Source organism: Argentina silus (genome assembly GCF_951799395.1).
Source record: "Argentina silus genome assembly, chromosome: 20".
NCBI classification, from domain to species: Eukaryota; Metazoa; Chordata; class Actinopteri; order Argentiniformes; family Argentinidae; genus Argentina; species Argentina silus.
Genome location: NC_139674.1, coordinates 1,572,760 through 1,594,303, shown reverse-complemented (window position 1 = coordinate 1,594,303; position 21,544 = coordinate 1,572,760). Strand labels below are relative to the sequence as shown.

General features: G+C 44.7%; 1 protein-coding gene across 4 annotated transcripts in view; it reads left to right on the top strand.

Moving 5' to 3' along the window:
- The first annotated feature begins 745 nt into the window (after positions 1 to 745).
- Positions 746 to 21,544, top strand: part of apaf1 (apoptotic peptidase activating factor 1) — a 78,508-nt gene continuing 57,709 nt past the window's right edge. For 2 of the 4 annotated variants that reach the window (XM_083692429.1, XM_083692426.1), the window contains exons 1-17: positions 818 to 1,011; positions 1,772 to 1,924; positions 2,380 to 2,569; positions 3,523 to 3,720; positions 4,310 to 4,505; positions 9,482 to 9,594; positions 9,703 to 9,834; positions 10,120 to 10,358; positions 16,667 to 16,834; positions 17,533 to 17,664; positions 18,108 to 18,221; positions 18,448 to 18,632; positions 19,056 to 19,182; positions 19,413 to 19,538; positions 19,731 to 19,871; positions 20,225 to 20,350; positions 20,456 to 20,608. In XM_083692429.1, coding sequence (XP_083548555.1) covers positions 1,787 to 1,924; positions 2,380 to 2,569; positions 3,523 to 3,720; positions 4,310 to 4,505; positions 9,482 to 9,594; positions 9,703 to 9,834; positions 10,120 to 10,358; positions 16,667 to 16,834; positions 17,533 to 17,664; positions 18,108 to 18,221; positions 18,448 to 18,632; positions 19,056 to 19,182; positions 19,413 to 19,538; positions 19,731 to 19,871; positions 20,225 to 20,350; positions 20,456 to 20,608 — 2,478 coding nt within the window. In that variant the 5' untranslated portion in view covers positions 818 to 1,011; positions 1,772 to 1,786. Of the gene's footprint in view, positions 771 to 817; positions 1,012 to 1,723; positions 1,925 to 2,379; positions 2,570 to 3,522; positions 3,721 to 4,309; positions 4,506 to 9,481; positions 9,595 to 9,702; positions 9,835 to 10,119; positions 10,359 to 16,666; positions 16,835 to 17,532; positions 17,665 to 18,107; positions 18,222 to 18,447; positions 18,633 to 19,055; positions 19,183 to 19,412; positions 19,539 to 19,730; positions 19,872 to 20,224; positions 20,351 to 20,455; positions 20,609 to 21,544 lie in introns of those variants that run through there. The other 2 variants (XM_083692428.1, XM_083692427.1) reach the window with 2 other exon arrangements.

The following is a 21,544-nucleotide window of genomic DNA, read 5'->3' as shown; positions in this document are numbered from 1 at the left end:
AGTAAGGGCCCCCCTCGCGACATTTTAGGCAGCACCCCCTCGCGAATTATACTTCCTACCTCCCGGTTACATATACAAATAATATATACATTATACATATAATTGTATAATTATGCTTTTCAAGACTTAGATTTGTATTATTAAATTTGACTTATACTTTGTACTAAACATTTTAGTTTTAGTTTTGTTGATATTCAAACGAGTTAATCCACCATAGCAACTAATTTATAATGCATTTATTCCGGATGTTGCAAAGATTTTATTTAATTTTCAACACGGCTTTTGCCATTTGTGGATTCTTTGTTACCTGTGTTTGGGATTTATATAGTGTAGTACATTTCTTCATGTCAAGTCTGATCTTGAATCATGTTCTGTTGTTCAAATAGTAGCTACTGAATGTTACATCATTTTCTAAAGTAAACATCTGTACATTTGTTTTATTTATTACCTTGTTTTAGGTAAGATACACTATACACTATATCGATACACTATATTACACCTTTTATGTTGTCCCCAGAATAAAGATATGACATAAAAACATTAAACTCTGCCTTGGTTTGTTTATGGTTATTGTATGTTCTTTAAATGTGAATATATTGATTAAATAAAAAGGCCCATGATTCTTCTCTTGAAAGACTCCACATGCTTCTATCTGCCCGGTGACAACGCACCTTGTCACGTGACGTCACGGCGCGACTGCATTGGCCAAATTTCAGATCGGGGAAGTTGTTTTTGTTGTCAGTCCGGAAGACCTCTCATTTCAAAACTAGGTGGGGTATATTCTGAATTATAGGCATAAACAGGCATAAACACTCATTTGATTGGAATTGTGTTCACACTACCGAGTGCTGTTTATTGCTGTCGTGCTGGCTCAGGAGTAAATAGATTGTCGTGCGTATTTACTTGGTTTTTACAAGTTGAGACAAGTCTTGTCATTCAAGTGGGTTGAGCACAGCAGCTCAACTGTTGTTGTTTCATGATAGCTGGTAAAGATACGTGGATTTTGTGAAGGTAAGGTTTATAAACTTTACGGCAATATGAAATGGTATGCCTACAGACCCAGACACATTTTCGACTGTCACTGTCATCCCTTCGTGTGATATATCAGCTGTCAAATCAGCAGCTAGTCATGTAGCTAGAAACCTTAGCTAGCTTACAGATATATGTGGCAGCAGCATTAGAGAACAATAGAAACCTTATTTGTGTTATTGTGTCAAGATTGATCAATTGTGTTAACTGATGAACATAGAGCTAACTTCCTGAAGTTGCATATGTTTGTTAAGTTTGGACTAATGGGCTCAAATGTTGTTGATAATTGGTTGTTTTGGATTCATGGTACACATTGACAGATTGAGACGATAGTCACAATTGTAAGTGGCTTTTATCCACAGCGACTGTGCCCCAATTTTAGCATTATTACAATAACACCATGCTCAACCAACTGAGCCACACAGGACCACTTTGGTTATGTTAGCTTGTTGTTGGGGAGGGGACTGTTGATTTGTCTCCATCCGTTGGTATGTCACAAGCCATATCTCAGACACCACTGGGACAATTTTGACAAAACTTGGGTGAATGATGCGTCTTGCCATAGAGATCTTGCATTTACAACATTGCACTGATTGGCCCAAGGAGGTGCTATAGTATAGTAACAACTGAAATTCCAAACTTAGAACAAGCATATCTCCTGTCTAGAGCTATAGTCAGGAATTTTGTCGCCCAGCTCCATTACAATAGAACCCTTAACCGTTCTACTCCGCCTCTGGTCCAGCCCGTCCCCAGGACGATGGAGGAAGGGGCGCGGAGCTGTCTGCTTCGCTCGCGCTCCACCTTGGAGCAGGACATCAAGGCCTCCTACCTGATGGATCACATGATCAGTGATGGCGTGATAACAGTGGACGATGAGGAGAGGATCAGGAGCAAGGTGGGTCTCTGTGGAGGGAGGAGTAAAGGAGGTGGATGTCACCCAATTCTAGGCCTGTTTGAATACTGCCAAAATTCATCCTTCCTTCTTACCGTCCTTGAGAAGAAATCACTGATCCTTCACTGACATGACTTGATTGATGAAAGCAATGTAGTGGATAGTTTAGTTGGGCATCAGGTCTGAATCATTTTATATTGATTATCTGTGTGTACTGTGTGTCACCAAAGAAGAGAAATAAAGCCTATAACTCTTCTTCACTAATTTGTCTCTGTCCTTCTTTCTCCCTCTCTCTCTCTCCCCTCTCTTTCTCTCTGTCTCCACCACCCGTCCCTCCTCTCCTCCCCCGTCCCTCCCCTCCTCTCCATCTCTCTCCATCCCCTCCCTCTCTCTCTCTCTATCCCTCCCACCCATCCCTCCCTCCTCTCTCTCTATCCCCTCCCTCATCCTCTCTCCAGCCTACTAGGAGGGACCAGGCGGTGGCCCTGCTGGAGCTGCTCCTGAGGAAGGACAACCGGGCTTACATCTCCTTCTACAATGCCCTGGTGCGGGAGAGCTACGGGGACTTGGCCAACCTGCTCCACAACCACCTGCCCCTCATCTCCCCTGAGGCCCAAAAGAGCTTCTCAGACGGGGGAACGCCCTACGGTGAGTAGGCTAGTGAAACAGACGTCAAGTTGTTGCAAACAGTAGCCCAGAATTCAACAGAATTCAAGTCGCTCTGACCGAGTCTTGTGACCTCGGACTTGCCAACATACGCAACCATCTCCTCAAATACCCGCTGTTAACCAACCACGCTATTGAAAAGAGAGCAATTGAGTGAGGAGTGAATTTGATCATCTCAACTCGGTTACACTAGGCAGTAGTGTTATTTCCTACTCCCCCTGGGTTAAGGAAAATAGAGGAGAGGAGGAGAGGATGCCAGCCTCTGGTGCCGGTTAGTTGTTGATCATCACTGTTGTGGGGTATTTTTTAGAGTATGTGTTGCTGTGAGCTTTGTTATATGGCATCTGTCAATACTGCACTTAGGGTGTGAGATGTGCCAGAGGGGAGGGCCAGTTCTAGTCTGTCTGCTGACTGTGTGTGCTGATTTGTTTCGCTGTGTGTGTGTGTGTGTGTGTGTGTGTGTGTGTGTGTGTGTGTGTGTGTGTGTGCAGAGAATGTAAGAGTGGCGCTGCGCCACGCTGTGAACTTGCCGGCACCACGATGTAAACATTTCAAGGAAAATTAAACAATATATTTAGTAATGATAGAGTAACTACTGTATCTTCGATCGCCAATGACATCATTGTTAAAAACGAAAGTGTTATGATGTTCCTCAATGAATTCAGTTTTTTAGCTGTATTTCTGGCTTATTTTGACATTAATAAACGTGAGTTGGGTTTTGATAATGCAATCCAGAGCTACGCTGTTAAACAAATCCTGGGGAGAACCCTGGTGTGTGTCTGTCTGTCTGTCTGTCTGTCTGTCTGTCTGTCTGTCTGTCTGTCTGCGTGCGCTTTGGTGTATCTGTTCCTCTGTCAGTCCATCCCTGTATTTCTGTGTATGTCTCTCACTCTTATTCTTATTGTTCTTCCTTCCTGTCCTTGTGTGTGTACCAGTCCAGACAGTGCTGAGTGAGGGCGGCGTGCCCCAGAGGCCTGTGGTGTTTGTGAGCAGGCCGACCCTGGTGAACCGGGTCAGGGAGAAGCTGTACCGCCTCCAGTTGGAGTCTGGCTGGGTCACCGTGTTCGGCATGGCCGGCTCCGGCAAGTCAGTGCTGGCCGCGGAGGCTGTCAGAGACCACGCCCTTATCACAGGTAACTCACTGGAGAAATACATGAGGACCATGTATACATACAATATGATGTCATAATCACAGGTGAAAATTAAATTGTCATTTCCAGTGTTTTGGTTTGAATGTTGGCTTCACCAGATGGAATTAGCATTACCCAAATATTAAAAATTAAGTTTCTGTCATTTTCCAGTGGTCTTTTTGTAAACATCTAGTCTTGCTACTCTCCCTCTGTTTTCGATGGGTGTGATTTACAAGGTTTTGTGTCTGTCACCACCATAGATAACACCACCAATAAAGTGCATGGATTTGGCAGAACCTATTGTGACGCTTAATGATAACAACCTGTATCTTCCTACACTCCACACCTTCCCCCACTATATTGTAATTCACTGCCCATCATGACCCACTTACCGCAGCTGTTCGTCATGGTTCTCTGATTTGTCTAATGTTAGCCTACGTATGTTGCACTCTCAAAGACATTGTTGGCAATCTCTCTGTCTGTCTGCTCTCTTTGTCTCACACGGTGCTCTCTCTGTTCTATCACACACACACACACACACACACACACACACACTTTGACTATGTGGTTTCTCTCCTTCTGTCTCCCTCAGAGTGTTTTCCCGGTGGGGTCCACTGGCTGTCCATAGGGCAGCTGGAGAGGCCAGACCTGCTGGTGAAGATCCAGTCTCTGTGTTTCCGTCTGGAGCAGAGCCAGGAGCCCCAGTCCCAGGCCCTCCACCGGCCCCCCAGCTCCCTGGAGGAGGCCAAGGAGCGCTTGCGCTTCCTGATGCTCCGCCGGTACCCCCGGTGAGTAGTCTGCCCAACCACCCAGACTGACAGAACTCACATTGTCTGACATAATGTGTCATATGTATGCCATTTAGCAAATGCTTTTACTCAAAGTGTCTGACAGTACAGTGAACTCCCAAACTAAGTGTTGCTAGCAACATGCTCCAACTGAGCCACACAGTACATGTAGTAGTAAAATCAGTTACTCATTATAGGCTGTATGATGCCCAACAACAGTGGTTCCCAACTTAAGGGGGCGGGAACCCCGGGGGGGCTCCAAAGATTTCAGGGGGGGCATGAGACCTTAGTAGATTTGGGGCTGATTTCCAACAAATAACTATTAATCATTCCATGACATTGCCAAAAAGAATTTACATCGTGAAACCAATCTGAAAAAAACATTGATTTAAAGCTGAGAATCTCTACTTTGACTCCATAGTAATTGTTTGATTTCAAATCCAAACTGTTGGACGATAGAGCAAAAAGAAGGCAATATGCTTCCTCTTTCTAATACTTATGAAGGGCACTGTAAGTTCACTGTAAGTTCTTTCTTCAAATGGTGTGCAATGGTGTGCACATTTTTTAGGTGTGAAATGGCTCTGGGTGAAAATGGTTGGGACCCACATGTCTACAATATACAGTGCCCTGTGTAAGTAATGGGACAGTGATGCATTTTTTCTTCTTTTGGCTCTACACTCCAATGTTTAGATTTTAAATCAAACAATTAAGTTAAAGTAGACATTCTCTGCTTTTGTTTGATGGTATGTGTGTATACATTACAACACTTTTTTATACATAGTCCCCCTATTTCACGGTACCCAAAATGTATGGGACACTTGGCTTGGCAGGTGTTTCTGGTTTGTTAGATGTGTTCCGCCACATCATTTGTGCAGTCATAAGAGAGCTGTCAATGTCTTGATGGCTTTACATTATTTGCCTTTGGAGTCTGCTATTGGTGTATATCAACAATCGGACCAAAGAGACATCAATGAAAGTCAGGGAAGTCATTATGAGGCTGAAATACCAGAACAAATCAGTTTGGAACTTCATTAAAAGGCAAGAAAGCACTCACAAACGCCCTGGTAGGCCAAGGAAGACTTCTACAGTGGATGAAGAATGCTCACCATGATAAAGAAAACCCCCAGAGGCTTCAATGCAAGGTGCAAACCACTAGTTAGCCACACAAACAGGATGGCAAGGTTACAGTTGGCTAAAAAGTACCTAAAAGAGCCTGCAGAGGTTTGGAAAAAGGTCTTGTGGCAGATGAGAAAAAGATTAACATGTACCAGTTGGGAAGTGATGGCAAGAGTAAAGTGTGGAGAAAAAATGGAACTGCCCAATATCCACAGCATACCATCTAATGATGATACAACGGGTGTTTGTGCATATATGGCTTCCACTGGAATTGACAGCAGCAGCAGAATTAATTCTGAAGTGTACAGGAACATCTTGTCAGCCCAAGTACAAGCAAATGCCTCCAAACTCATTGAACGGCACTTCATCTGTCTCCCGGCAAAAGTTGAGTTCCAGTTTAAAATATAAAATTCACAACCAGAACTCATAGCCCAGTACAGGGCTCCGGTACCAACCCTCTAGTAACAGGTTTGGACCATAGGGGTCCGGTGTAGGTTGGTGGTGGTTAGATTCACTCCGCTGTTAACAGCCTAAAAATCCCATAGTTCCCCCAAATCTTCCTTCACTCACTTCCAAGTCACCCCTATAAAACCGTGCATCGAAGCAAATGACCTCTATGGTTAACGGCTGCTCTAACCTTAATGAGTGCCAGTTGGTGTGGTTGCGGATAAAAGATCTATCGGTATGGACAATATACCCAATGGAGGTAAAAATAAGGGGCCAGATATAACCGTTCAGATCCTATGATATCATATGCACAGTAGCCTATAACTTTTTACATTACCAGGAAGAGTAATGTGACTTGTACTAAGTTCTACAATTTAGAATAAAATAATAATAAACCATTAAATTTCTTGACACTGTTGCTTTAAATGCAGGATATGATGTTTAATTAATCATTCAAAGCATTACAGCATAGCTAAAATATCAATAAATGGGGTTACAGACAGCTTGATTAATTGTTAACATGATAATAGAAAAATGATATAAATTGAAAATAATAAAAACCTATCAGCCTGTCTTACTACTGGTCAGTGAAGATTAGAGAGGCTTCGATTCCAAACCCCGTCGAGTTAGACCCGCTTCCTCTATCTGCCGTGTTTGTAGTAAGCTCGAGTTTCCTCTACCCAGCCAAGAGGCTCTGATTCCCCGCAGGGCTTCAGCCTTGCCTCTGACAGGCAAAATCCAGAAAAACTACTAAAATTATTTTCTTTTGGTATTGATTGAAGAATCCTGAATTCTAGACGATCCTGAACTCCCAATGATCCGGAACTCCGATTGATCCTGAAATCCAAATGATTCTGAAATCCTGTGTCCAATATTATCTGTGAAACTGATGAGAACTCCTGTAACAATACTATATCCAAGGGGTTCCTCTTAAAACAATAATACTTAGAAAACAACAAAACTGTAATAATTGTTCCTTCGTGTGAAAACCTATGATAAATGCTCCTCAGAGTGAAAACCTATGATAATAGCTCCTCAGAGTGAAAACCTGTGATAATAGTTCCTTGGTATTACCTAAAGCCACAGCCCCAACAGCTAAGGGTTAAGCCCCGTGCTGAAAGAGAAGCTGTGGAGTTCTCAATTTGTGGTCTAGTCCCTAAACTGAATTCCAAATACTTATCAAGAAAACTCGTCTCCAAAAGTTGTTCAGCGGTGGCAATCCGTAAGTCAGAATATGATCAGAGTATGAGCTCCGGGCTTGGTCTCCAACACACTCAATCCTGCTCCAATGCCTCAAGTATTACGCTCTGCAGCGGGGTGCGCCCAACGAAATGCCCCAAAAACCAGGTTTTATACCCTGGCTAAGGTACCTCCCTGTCTTGTGTATTACGTCTATGTCTGAATCATTGTGTCTATGTCTGGACATTGTCTGTCTATGTCTGAACATTGTGTCTAAGTTTCCATTGTGTGTGTCTATGTTCTGCAGAGCAGGCCTGCAAAGTATTTTTTCAGAGAATATAAAAATAAAAAAGAGGAAGAGGGTATTGCAATAACATCAGATTTCGCAACCCTAAGACTAGGACATTTTCTCTGTCCCTCAGCAAGTATTGCTTTTAGGCCCTATCACATCAACACACTCTCCAACCGTATAACCATATAGTAATCAATCATTTTAAAGACAATGACCCAGAACATACTGCCATAGCAACTAGGGAGGTTTTCAGGCCCAAAAAGTGGAAAGTTGTTGACTGGTGAAGTAAATATTTAAATATTTAAATCCTATTGAACTTGCGTTTCATTTTCTGAAGAGGAGACTTAAGGCACTAGTACAGGCCTGGCAGAGCATTACCAGAGAACATACCCAGCTTCTGGTGGGGTCAATGGGTCGCAGGCTTCAGGCAGTTATTGCATGCAAAGAATTGTCGCCCAAATTCTAAACATGAGTGCTTAATTTGGACATTTGATAAATCTGTCGCATGACTTTTGAGTACCTTGAAAAAGACTATGCATAAAGTGTTATTACGCATAAAGTGGGACTATGCATAAAGTGGCACTATGCATAAAGTGTTATAATTTCTGAATGGTAAAAAAACCCAATATGTACAGAAATACCATCAAATAAAAGCTGAGAATCTCTACTTTATCATCAGAGTAATTGTTTGATTTCAAATCCAAACTTTTTGGAGTGTAGAGCCAAAAGAAGAACAAATGCTTCACTGTCGCATTACTTACTCAGAGCACTGTATATCATAACATGTTATTTCTTTCTTTAAGACTTTTTTTTCAGATTAATAGATTCATCAACTAATGCTTTAGTTGACAATTTATTTAAAACAAAACAAAATGTGATTTCAATATTAGACCAAGGACAAGAAGTTAAAGCTACAGTGAGTGGCACTGAGCCAAGTAAAAGTGTTGTACCAAGGGAGCTGGGTTTTGGGCAAGCCCTTTTGCCTTCATCTATGGGAATGGGAATGTCAATTTGTACCTCGGATTTGGATGCTATCATTTTATTTTCATCTTGTAAATTACCCTCTTACTCCTCATTGTTTAGGCACCACTTTGGGTTTCTTGTCTAGGAATGTTTGGACAATTTGTGACCACCTAAATTGCAAGTTGAAAATTAAGGCTAAAAAATATATATATTTCCACATTAGATTAATCAACACATTTTTTAATCGACTGACAGCCCTAATTATGACTGCGAGTGGTAGAAATGGGTTGAAATGCACATTGTCTTACCTTTAACAGTCATGTCAATAAAGCATGTTTGGATTTAGATATGGGATGGGCGCCCACAGTCACAGCTGTGTGTCAGAGGAGACATCAAACTGTGCTACTTACTCTAGATTAAATTATAATGTACGTTTTGGCATGGCTACCAAAGATGTTGTCAATACTTACAGTAGTATACACTCACTGAGCACTTTATAAGGAACACTATACTAATACTGGGTAGGGCCTCCCTTTTGCTCTCAAAAGCATTGATTCCACAAGATGTTGGAAACATTCCTTTGAGATTTAATGGTCTGTGATGACATGATTGCATCACACAATTCCTGCAGATCTTTCAGGTGCACTTTCAAGCTATGAATCTCCCATTCTACCACATGCCAAATGTGTTCTACTGGACTCAGATCTGGTGACTGGGAAGGCCACTGAAGAACATTGCACATGGTCAGCAACAATACTCTATAGTCGGCTGTGGTATTCAAGCAGTGATTGATCGGTATTAACGGGCCCAAAGTGTGCCAAGAAAACATTCCCCACACCATTACACCACCTCCACCATGAGAAGGTGTACAAGCGTTCCTAATAAAGTACTCAGTGAGTGTCTCATCTCAAATGACTAGTAGAGGCTGTTATTGACCGTTGTCACTTCTCTGATGGTGTGTGTGTGTGTGTGTTTTCAGGTCTCTGCTGATACTGGATGACATATGGGACAGCATGGTCCTGAAGGCCTTTGATATTCAGTGTCGGGTGCTATTCACAACTAGAGACAGAAGCCTTGCGGACTCTGTGAGCGGTATGTATGAATGCACCATTTAAGCTCTTTTGCAGTGTTATTCTGTGTGTGTGTGTGTGTGTGTGTCTGTGTGTTATACTCATGGGTGTGTGTGTTGCCCCTGCCCAGGTTCTAAGTCAGAGGTTTCAGTGGAGAGTGGTCTGGATGAGGATAAAGCTCTGGAGATCCTGGCCCTATATGTGAATAACAAACCCCAGAGACTGCCGGAGCAGGCCCGCAACATCGTCAGAGAGTGTAAAGGTATACACACACACACACACACACCTCTACTGCTGGGAATTTTCTCAGAAACATAAATCTGAACGACTGTGTTTAATGATAAAAAATGGTGCCATGATTAAACTCAAGAATTTCCTTTTCCAATTTTGAGAGAAAAACTTGGAACGGTTCTAGGGTTAGCTCTAGACAGGGACAAAGCTTCCCCGAAAAAAAGAAAACTGAGGATGTGTGTTTGCCCTACTCCAAACGAGATAATAAGCTCAACCAACCAACCTTTCTTAAACCATCCCCTTCACTCCTCTCCAGGCTCCCCCCTGGTGGTGTCCCTGATTGGGGCTTTGCTCAGGGAGTACCCCGACCGCTGGTCCTACTACCTGCGCCAGCTGCAGCAGAAGCAGTTCAAGCGCATCCGCAAGTCCTCATCCTATGACTACGACGCCCTGGACCAGGCCATGGCTGCCAGCATTGAGGTCCTGCCCGACGATCACAGGAAGCTCTACACAGACCTCACGGTGCTGGAGAAGGACGTCAAAATACCGGCAAAGGTCAGGCTGGTTGAGATAGGGCAAGGCTAGGTGGCAAGGCTAGGCTAACACACCCTTTTCAGTTAAAAACTCCCTAGTTGCTATGGCAGTATGTTTCGGGCCATTGTCTTACTGTATGATGAAACGGCATCCAATGGATTTGGAGGCATTTGCTTGTACTCAAGCAGACAAGATGTGTCTGTACACTTCAGAATCCTTTCTGGTGTTGCTGTCAGCAGTAACATGATCAATTGATACAAGGTAGCCAGTTCTTGTGGCAGCTATACATGCCCAAACCATAGTCCTCCACTGGAAGTCTTCCTTGGCCTACCAGCCCCTTTGCAATTGCTGAGCTCACCAGTGCTTTCTTTCTGACTCTTTCTTTCACTTTTTTAATGTTATAAACTGTTGATTTTTCTGATATTTCAGCCTCATAATGGCTTTCTTGACATTCATTGACATCTCTTTGGTCCTCATGTTGACAGCCACCAATAGAAGACAAATGCAAAGCCTAGAATCAATACTAGACATTGACGTCTCTCTTATGCCTGCACAAATGATGTGACGGAAAACACCTGACTAACCAGAAGCATGTGTCAAGCCAATTTTTCAATACTCTCACATACAGCATCTCTTCCTCCATTACTGCACTGTCTGTGGACCCATCTGACGAGTGCCAGGTATTTAGTGTAGGATATCTTCTGTGCCAACCTTTTCCTTTCCACCTCCGCAATATAGTGCATAAGTACACTGATGGAGGTTTCTATAGGTGTTCCCTACAGCTACACCTTTCTGTTCATCCACCCTAAAGACAAGAATGACCATTTTAAGTAAAACTATTAACTGCCAAGCAGGCCACTGTCAATGACTGTTAACAAGCTAGCCCAGCACATTTTAACACCATGAAACAATGTTTTATAAACTGTCATAAATAAATGTTTGATTACTTACTCACACATCCACACACAGTTTGAAGACGGTCTTCCTTTCTTGCGTAAGGCATGGACATTTCTAAAGAGCATCTTCATTCTCTCGAACTGCTGTGACTTCATTGACGTTATTGCCGTCATGGCAAGACTCTCCTCTTGGGGAGCTGTGTTCGTGATTTTGCACTGCATTGGATGTGAGACTTTGAAGACTTTCAAAGTTTGAGGTTTTTTGTCCCCAGTACAAACAGGTTATTCTGTGCTTTATCTTGGGTGTAAAGATGACAGACCATAACATAAGGTCCTGTTTTAGCTCAAACACAAGCCATTCACGCATTTTCATTGGGATGGATGAATGGAGAGATGGAGAGATTGGATAGATGAGAGAGGAGAATAGAAAGATCAAAACAATTAAGATCTTAATCAGTGTGGGTTATACTGAGTGAAGCAGTGAAGAAAGGATGATTCTAGGTAGTTGAAAGGTTAAATAAAGATAGAAGGTTAGGTAGATGGTATGTTAGAAGGTCATAGATAAATAGATAGGATCACTCTGGTGTAGTTCAGTGGAGTGGGTAGAGGGTTGAGTGGTTGAGAGTGGTTTCAGTGGGGTAGAACTGGTAACAAAGAGAGTGCATTGTTGTGTAATCATTCTAAGAATGCATTCTGCAGGGCTTCTGTTGTTTTTATTTAAAAATAGTTGGCAGTTGCAGTAAAAAGGAGCTCACAGAATGTTGGCGTATATCAACATTCCACCATGTAATACTTTTGGGATTGAGTGAATGGTGAAGCCTGTTCTCCAGTCTAAGTAAGTTAGTTTAATCTTGTTTAAAGTCAGTGTGCTGTTGGTAGCTTGTATATTATGCTGTGGCTATCCTGCCCTAAGCTAAGGAACCTAGTTTCTATTGGAAGCCAGCTGTTTGAGGTCAACTGCTGTGAAGTTTAATCTTGTTTAAAGTCAGTGTGCTGTTGGTAGCTTGTGTATTTTGCTGTGGCTATCCTGCCTTAAGCTCAGGAACTTAGTTTCTATTGGAAGCCAGCTGTTTGAGGTCAACTGCTGTGAAGTTTAATCTTGTTTAAAGTCAGTGTGCTGTTGGTAGCTTGTGTATTTTGCTGTGGCTACCCTGCCTTAAGCTCAGGAACCTAGTTTTTATTGGAAGCCAGCTGTTTGAAGTCAATTGCTGTGAAGTGCTGTCAATCTCCAGTGGGAGGGCCTAACACTATCCTGCAAGGTATTTAACTCCTGCTCACCTTGGACCAGGATTAATACATTTGGGATTGAGTAAGTGGTGAAACCTGTCTGGTCGTTAACTGATTGTCAGGTGGGAGGGGCTGCTACCCTGCTAGTCATCAGCAATCACAGAATCTGCATTTATATCGTGACGATCACAGAGCGACAGCCTCTGCAACAGCCTCCTGACACAAAGACGCTTGACATAAAGACGAAGGAGTCAATCTGTGGACTCCATTGAGAAAGGCCTGAGAGGAAGGCCAAACTACGACTTCGTTTTTTCACTACTCTGAGTGTACTGAGTGCTACCTACATCTTGTATTGCCCACAAACCCTCTATCTCTATACCGGCAAATATCACAATGTGCTTCCTCCCCATTCCTGTTATTTCATCCATCAGGAGGACACATCGACGCTACACCCCCACTTGCAACCCTTCCAATCTAATCTACCCACCATGCTCAACTGACTACGACCTCACTGTCACGGGAGGACTTTGGCTATCTCAGCCTATTCCTGCTTCATGTCCCTCCACTTCCTTGCTCTCACAGAGACATGGATTACACCGGATAACACAGCTACTCCGGCAGCCCTCTCTGATGCCTACTCCTTTTCTCATTCCCCTAGACTCTCTGGTCGAGGAGGAGGAACAGGACTCCTCATCTCTATGTAGTCACATAATGTCCTTCCCTTGTCACACCTGTCCATATCCACCTTCGAATTCCATGCTGTTTCTGTCACTTCCCCTGTCAAACTTCACATTGCTGTTATCTATCGTCCACCAGGTCAGCTTGGCCACTTCTTAGATGAGATGGATGTCCTTCTCAGCTTCTTCCCTGAGGAAGGCACACCGCTCTCACTACTGGGTGACTTCAACATTTACTCGTCTGGAGCACCTGACCTTCTCTCCTCCTTCGGCCTTACCCTGTCCCACTCTCCTCCGACTCATACGGTGGGCAATCAGCTCGACCTTGTCTTCACCAGATCCTCCCATACCTCCAACCTTACTGTTACCCCTCTTCCGGTTTCTGATCATCATTTTGTATCCTTCTCCCTTCCTCTCAAATCCTCCCCCTCCTAGTCAGTCTCTACCCACACTGTATCCTCTTGTCGCAACCTGCGCACCCTCTCACTCACCGCTCTCTCTTCCTCTGTCTTATCCGCCCTACCCTCTGTTGAATCCTTCTCCCTTCTATCCACTGATGCAACCTCCTCCACCCTCCTGTCCTCTCTTTCCTCATCCTTCGACTCTCTGTCCACAGACCTCAAGGCCGGCACGATCCTCTCCACGTGCTCCCTGGCTGTCTGAAACCCTGCAAGCTTGTAGAATAAGGCTCTGGGCAGCTGAGAGGAAATGGAGAAAAACTGGCCTCTGTGATGACCTAGACCCTTATCTTTCTCTCCTCCTCAACTACACCTCATCTGCATCAGCTGCAAAAGCTTCTTACTAACATTCCAGAATTCAATCTTCTGCCTCTGACCCAAGGAAACTGTTCTCCACATTTTCCTCACTCCTCAACCCACCTCCTCCCCCTCCTCCCTGTCTGCGGATGACTTTGTCACCTACTTTGAAAAGAAGGTTGATGACATTAGCAGCTCTTTCCTTCTACCTCTCAGCAACACTGCTACCTTTCCTCCCAAACCCACTGTGCTACACCCGGTCTCTGGTTTATCAGATTTTTCCCCTCTCTCCCCTGATGATGTTCTAAAACTGGTCACATCCAAGCGGGCAACCACCTGCCCCCTCGATCCTATCCCCTCCCCCTTTCTCCAATCCATCTCCAAAGACCTCCTTCCGTTCCTTACCATCTTAATCAATTCCTCTCTATCCACAGGATCTGTCCCAGCTGCCTTCAAGACAGCCAGAGTCAAGCCTCTTCTCATGAAACCAACTCTTGACCCGTCCGCTGTCCATAACTACAGACCGGTATCCTTTCTCTCCTTCTTATCTAAAACCATTGAACGTGCTGTCTCGAACCAACTGTCTAACTACCTCCTTCAGAACAACCTCCTTGACCCTCACCAATCCGGGTTTAAGGCTGGGCACTCTACTGAGACTGCTGTCCTTGCTGTCACGGAGGCCCTCCACTCTGCTCGAGCTTCCTCCCTCTGCTCTGTTCTCATTCTTCTGCACCTGTCCGCTGCATTCAACACAGTAAACCACCCAATCCTTCTCTCCACTCTCTCAGAATTGGGCGTCTCTGGCTCTGCACTCTCCTGGTTTGCATCCTACCTGGCCGATTGCTCTTACCAGGTGACATGGAGAGGATCGCTGTCCTCTCTACATGCCCTCACCACTGGGGTACCCCAGGGCTCTGTCCTAGGGCCCTTACTGTTCTCCCTCTATACCAAATCTCTTGGCTCGGTAATTTCTTCACATGGTTTCTCCTACCACAGCTACGCAGATGACTCAACTCTTTCTCTCTTTCCCCCCTTCTGACTCCCAGGTGGCAACACATGTCTCTGCGTGTCTTGCAGACATTTCTGCTTGGATGTCAGCCCACCACCTCATGCTCAACCTTAACAAGACTGAGCTGCTCTTCCTCCCAGTGAAAGCCTGCCCTCTCCAAGACTTCTCCATCACAGTAGAGAACTCTACTGTGACCTCCTCCCATACAGCCAAGAACCTTGGGGTGATCCTTGACAACCACTTATCCTGTGTGGCGAACATCACAGCGACAGCACGCTCCTGTAGATTCTTCCTCTACAACATCAGAAGGATATGTCCATTCCTCACCAGAGAAGCAGCACAACTTCTGGTCCAAACACTTGTGATCTCTCGCCTCGACTACTGCAACGCACTCTTGGCCGGTCTCCCCGCCTCCACCATCAGGCAGCTCATTCAGAACTCTGCCGCCCATCTGGTGTTCAATCTCCCCAAATTCTTCCATGTCACTCCCGTTCTCCGCACCCTTCACTGGCTCCCGGTAGCAGCTCGCATCAGATTCAAGACCCTGGTGCTCGCCTACCGGGCGGCAAAGGGAACAACCCCTCCCTACTTGCAAGCAATGGATGTAGCAGCCGCACTACTCTGTCACAGATTTTCACTGTCCTGGCGCTCCGCTGGTGGAATGAGCTTCCCACTGCTGTCATGACTGCAGAGTCATCATCAATCTTCCGTTGTAGATTGATCTCTTCAGGCTACATCTTAACGGCCCCTCTTAAAGACCTCTTCACCCCCACTACTCCCCTGTACAAGTTTCTCTCCTGTTAATAACAATCTCCTGATCTGAGCATTGATTACTTTATCTTATGATGACTGATGGATAGATGATTCACTTACTTAAACAAATGTATTTGTTGTAAGTCTCTTTAGATAAAGGCGTCTGCTAAATGCCATAAATGTAAACATTCCACCATGTTAACTGGATGAGAGTTTTTGGACTTACAAAAAGCTTAATAGTTTAACAAGTTTAATGGGTATCAAAAAGCTTTTTATCAGAGTTGATGAATGTTAATTGCTTAAAAGGTGTAACATGTGCAAATCGGCACTGGTTAAAAAATGGCATCTTTTGGTTTCTATGTTAAAAAGTTCACTTTCAAGTTTGTAACATTTTAGAAGTCAAATAGGTATCAAAACCAAAAGTCATAGCAAAGCAAGTAAGACCTCTCTGCATGTTTTAAAGTTGGATTGGTGTGAATAGCTTAAAAGTTGTAGGTGTAGTAGGTGGAAGATTTGGAATAATAATAAGTATGTCGAAGACCTGCTGAAGCAAGCCCACATAATAATAATAATATGTTGAACAATAGTTGGACTTGCTGAAGCAAGCCCACAAAAAAAGCTATATCGAAGAACAATAGCAAGCATTAATTATTATTAAGTGTGTTGCAGTATAATAGTTGGACTTGCTGAAGAAAGCCCACTAAAAAGGTGATTGGAATATCAAAAGTTGGAGTTGCTGATGCAAGCCCACTAATTACTGACAGGTTGTTGCACCAATCAGATATCTAGAGAATATGGGTGTAAAGGTGGGAAGAACAGATGTAACTCAGCCGAAGAGCCCTGGCCGTTGATCGCTGTTGGCCAAAGAACTGGAGCAGATGGTGTGTGGTCAGATACAAACTGTCTGTGGGTAGAGACTAGGCTATTGCTTTTACCCGACACAACATCAGTCAGTTATCTATAAGGAAAGAATGTGTCAATATGTTTCAACAACATTGATGTTCCTCTGCAGGTTCTGTCTGTTCTGTGGGATCTAGAACCGGAGGAGGTGGAGGATGTTCTCCAATCGTTTGTCAACAAGTCCCTCCTGTTCAGAGACTGTCACCACCGGCCGTACCTTTACTACCTCCACGACCTCCAGCTGGACTTCCTGGCTGAGCAGAACCGCTCTCGAATTGAGGTGGGTCTCCCACGCTAAACACATCACATGGCTGTCTTAGTTTACTTTAGAGAACCTTTCTGGCCCTGTATAAAGAAACATTAACTGGTTCTCCACAGCAGGGCTTACGCCGTGCGTGCCAAGGCCAGTTGCTTTTCCACAGTCACTCCCAGGCTTAAACAGGACTTACTCCAGGCCTATTCTGTGCTTAAAACCCGGGATTTTAGCCTCCTCTACCCCCCTGGTCCTTATGAGGCCAAACAGGGCTAGGGGTGCTGTTTAGAACGAGGGTGGGATATTCTTATCATCCAAGTGTTTTAGTTGGCTAGCGAATTTGGTGGTACGCAAGCATAATCCAAGTTAGCTCGCTGTAAGTACACAATCGAATGGATTTGAATAGCGCTTTTTACAAATGCAATAGTAATAAAGTGTTTAAGTTACCAGAACCTGTTGGGAGAATTTGATGTGTTGCTAGTGTCTCAATAGTTCTCCACCTTACAAACTGCAGAATGTAAACAAACTGGCGATCATACGGGGCAGGACTAGAAAGCCCAACTGTGGAAATTCAAACAGGCTTGTTCACCGGGCTTTGAACACTAGCTGGCCGCTAGTAAGCCTTGGCACGCACTAGCACCATTGTCGGAAAGTGGCCATTGACTTATGGTTATTATGCATTTTTGCATATTAAGCTTTTTAGTTGAAATGTGTGTGTGTTCCAGAGTCTGCACACTAAGGTGGTACGTCAGTACCAACAGTTCTACAAACAGGGTCCCCCCACCTCAGGAGATGAGGAGTGTCTCTACTGGTTCAGATTCCTCACCTACCACATGGCCAAAGCTAACCTAACACAGGTACTAACACACACACACACACACACACACACACACACTTGAATATTTGATTTGGGTTCACAGTAAAGCGTTACCTCAAAGTACCCAAAAAATAACAAAGGTACACAGATACAGTATCATGGAAACAAGTGACACTGTTGTCGCAACACAGCTAAGCTTCCCATAGAAGCTAACGCACACACACACACACACACAGCTAAGCTTCTCATAACAGCTGACACAGAAATGTCTTGCAAGCTGCTTAGCTTTTTTCTTTTTGCAGGCCATGTACAGGTAATGCACATGTCCAAGGCTGCCAAATATCTGTACCACTAGCTGACACATTCTCACTGAACCAACCTGCCACACACACCCACACAGCGGACAAGTACTCTGTCACTTATCTGTCTCTCTTTCTTCTCCTTGTCATTTTCTTAATCTCTCCATTTTGTCTCTCTGTGTAGGAGTTATACTCTCTCATGTTCTCTCTGGACTGGGTCAGAACTAAGGCCCAAATGATGGGCCCTGCTCACCTTATCAATGACTATGTGGAGTATGGACCCATACTGGACAAAGAGGTCAGTATCTACTGTAGTGCCACCACCTTCACTGTCTTACAATGTCGCCACTTAAAAGGGTTAAAAGTCAAACAAATCTTCCATCAATTAATTAATCAACAACCTCTCTAAATCATTCATGCTGAATCAAATCAATCTGATCAAATTGAATTGAAATGGAAGTACCCCTCAACTCTGGTCAAAGCCCTCCCCTCCAGCTTCCAGTCTGTGATTGTGCTCCCCCCAGAACAGCGAGGTGCGGGGCCACTTCCAGGAGTTCCTGTCCCTGAACGGCCACCAACTGGAGCAGCGGCCCTTCCCTGATGTGGTGCAACTGGCCCTGTCCCAGCCCGACACCTCCGAAGTCCACCACCAGGCCCTGTTGCAGGCGCAGGACCATGCCAGCAGGGGGAGACTCTACCTCGACTGGGTGTACGTCCCTGACTTCCTATGTGTTACTTTCAACTGTGTGTATGCTGATAGAACAAGCCTGCTCTCTCCTGGCAGGGCTGCTACATCAGGCCTGACCTAACCTACCCCTAACTGACTCTCAGCTTTAACTGACTGCTCAAAACAAGCTCACAAGCGACTTCAGCTGAATGTATATGTCCTCTCACTACTCAGCGTAGTCACATTCGTGCACACACGCAGGGACGCACGCACACACACACATTGAGGTGCCCCCTAAACACCTGGGAACACACACTGTGTAAGGGTAATAGAGAACCCACACACATAACACACACACATAAATTCAGCCTTTAGAGGTTGCACATTAATACAATATGGAGCCTGAAGTCACTTTAATGTGCTGTAACACACTAACTGTGGCGGTGGTGTTGTGTGTTTTATCAGGAACAAAAGCAGTCTGGACAGTCTGTCTCGTCTGGTGGTCCAGCCCCACCAGGGCTCCATCTACTCTGCCTGCTTCTCCCACGACGGCACCAAGATCGCCTCCTGTGGTGCCAGCAAGACACTGCGGGTAAGAAACACACACACATGCACACGTGTGAGGGAGATATGGGAAGTTCATAAAGTGCACAGCCCTCTCCTCAATTCTGCAGAATGCAGAAAAGTATGAATAATACATACAGGAAACTCTCAGACTTACCTTGGTTGTTTTTCTTATGTATCTGGATGAATGTGTGAGTACTTGTGTGTGTGTGTGTGTGTGTGTGTAGTGTGTGTGTGTAATGTTTGTGTGTGTTCCAGGTGTTTAAGAGCACCTCAGGGGAGAAGCTCTTGGAGATCCAGGCCCACGACGACGAGGTGCTCTGCTGTGCCTTCTCCCACGACGACCGTCTCCTAGCAACCTGCTCCAGCGACAGGAAAGTCAAGGTACAGACAGGCATTCTTTGTAGACTTCCTCCATATTACTTTCACCTAGGCTATGATTGCAGATAAAAGGGGACCAGGGAAGATGCATCCACAGAGTTTGGTTTTTCCATACATGAAGTATCTCTGGTCTCTGTCAGTAGAGGGGACAGTGGTGCATCTCTGCTAGACTAGAGTATCTCTATCTCTGTCTAGGTGTGGAGTGTGGAGCGCGGGACTCTGATTCGGCAGTTTGAGGAGGAGCACGAGGAGCAGGTCAACCACTGTCAGTTCACCAACACACGCCATCGCCTCCTGCTGGCCACTTGCTCCAATGACAAGTTCATGAACACAAAGGTGAGGGCCTCCCTTAGCTGTGCGTGTGCGCATGTTTGTGTGTGTGACTGGGATTGACTCCCCATTGAGTATATGCTGGGTTCCTCCTCCCTCACTCACTTTTTCTAATAGTTTTCAGTCAGTCTCTGTATCCATCTCACTTACTGAGACAAATGTCCTTATCGTAACTCGCTTTGGATGAAAGCGTCTGCTAAATTACTTAAATGTCCTCCTCCATCTCTCTTTCTTTCTTTCTTTCTTTCTTTCTTTCTTTCTTTCTTTCTTTCTCCTACTATGTCTCTCCTACCACACATTACCCCTCCATTTGTCCACCCCCTCTCCCCCCTGTCATCTCTCTCTCTCTCTCTCACTAGTTGTGGAACCTGAATAAACCCTCCTCCCAGCACACCATGTTCGGTCACCTGGAGCCTGTCAATCACTGCTGCTTCTCCCCTGACGACGCCTATCTCTCCACCTCCTCCAATGACGGAAGCCTGAAGGTGGGTGGGCAGGACCAAGTCATGTTCTTTAGACAGACTGAAATGAAACACTATGGAGGTTTAGAGATTATGAGTGATGTGTGTGTGTGTGTGTGTGTGTTACAGCTCTGGGAGGTTTCCTCTGCCAACGAGTGGAAGAGCATCAGTGTGCAGGACCTGTTCCTGGACCAGAGTGATGAGACGGACGTCATCGTCAAATGCAGTACCTGGTCAGCTGACGGGAAACGCATCATATGTGCTGCCAAGAACGCTGTCTTTGTAAGTAGGGACGTGTGTGTGTGTGTGTGTGCGCGTGTCTGTACATACATACTCTGTATGAACACAGACATGTGTCAGCATGTGCACTTCACTATGCAATTCCCTTTCTGTGTACCCTCTGCGTAGCCAACATATCCATTGCCTTTCTGTATAGCCACTGCACAGCCAAGATGTCAGTGTGTGTGTTATAGACAGACTTGTCAGCAGGTGATCTTGCTGTCAGGCAGGTAGGGTAACGTCCAAGAAGGCAGCTTGTCTCTCGTGTGTGATATTTGGTTCCGGTCCAGTGGAGAGGTTAACTGGCTGTGTGTCCAAACTGAGAATGAAGCCTTCCTCTTCCTCTGAGACATCTAAAGGCCCATGTCAATTTGTGTTGGCTGAATACCAGGAATCAGCCAAATGTCAGATGTGTTACCTACTCTGTGTTGTCAGCTAGCCTCCCGAAACCCCAGATTTGATGTTATGGATGGACTGTGTGTGTGTGTGTGTTTGGTTATTCAGCCACTATTGCTAGTTTATAATAGTTTGCAGTCTGTATCAGTCTGTATCTTTCTTTCCTCCTCCACCCCCCCCCCTCCCCCCGCTCTCTTCACACCCTTGCCCAGTTTTAAATCAATAAGCAATTGTATCAATATACAAGGATTGGATACGTGTAAGCAATGTCTGGTAGGTAGGGGCTAGTGTCAGTCTCTAGGGTGAAGAGGCTAGGGGCTGTTTCTGAACATGGCCTCTGACCATGGTGTAGTGATAGATAGATAGATAGAAACTTTATTTATCCATAGGGGAAATTCAGGTTCCAAGTAGCTTAAAGACATAGAGACATCACACATAACATACACATACAACATACAACCTACAACATAAGCAGGATTGTAAACAGGAAGTCTATATGAACGCTATAGACAGATAAGAATAAAGATACTGAGAAAAATATAC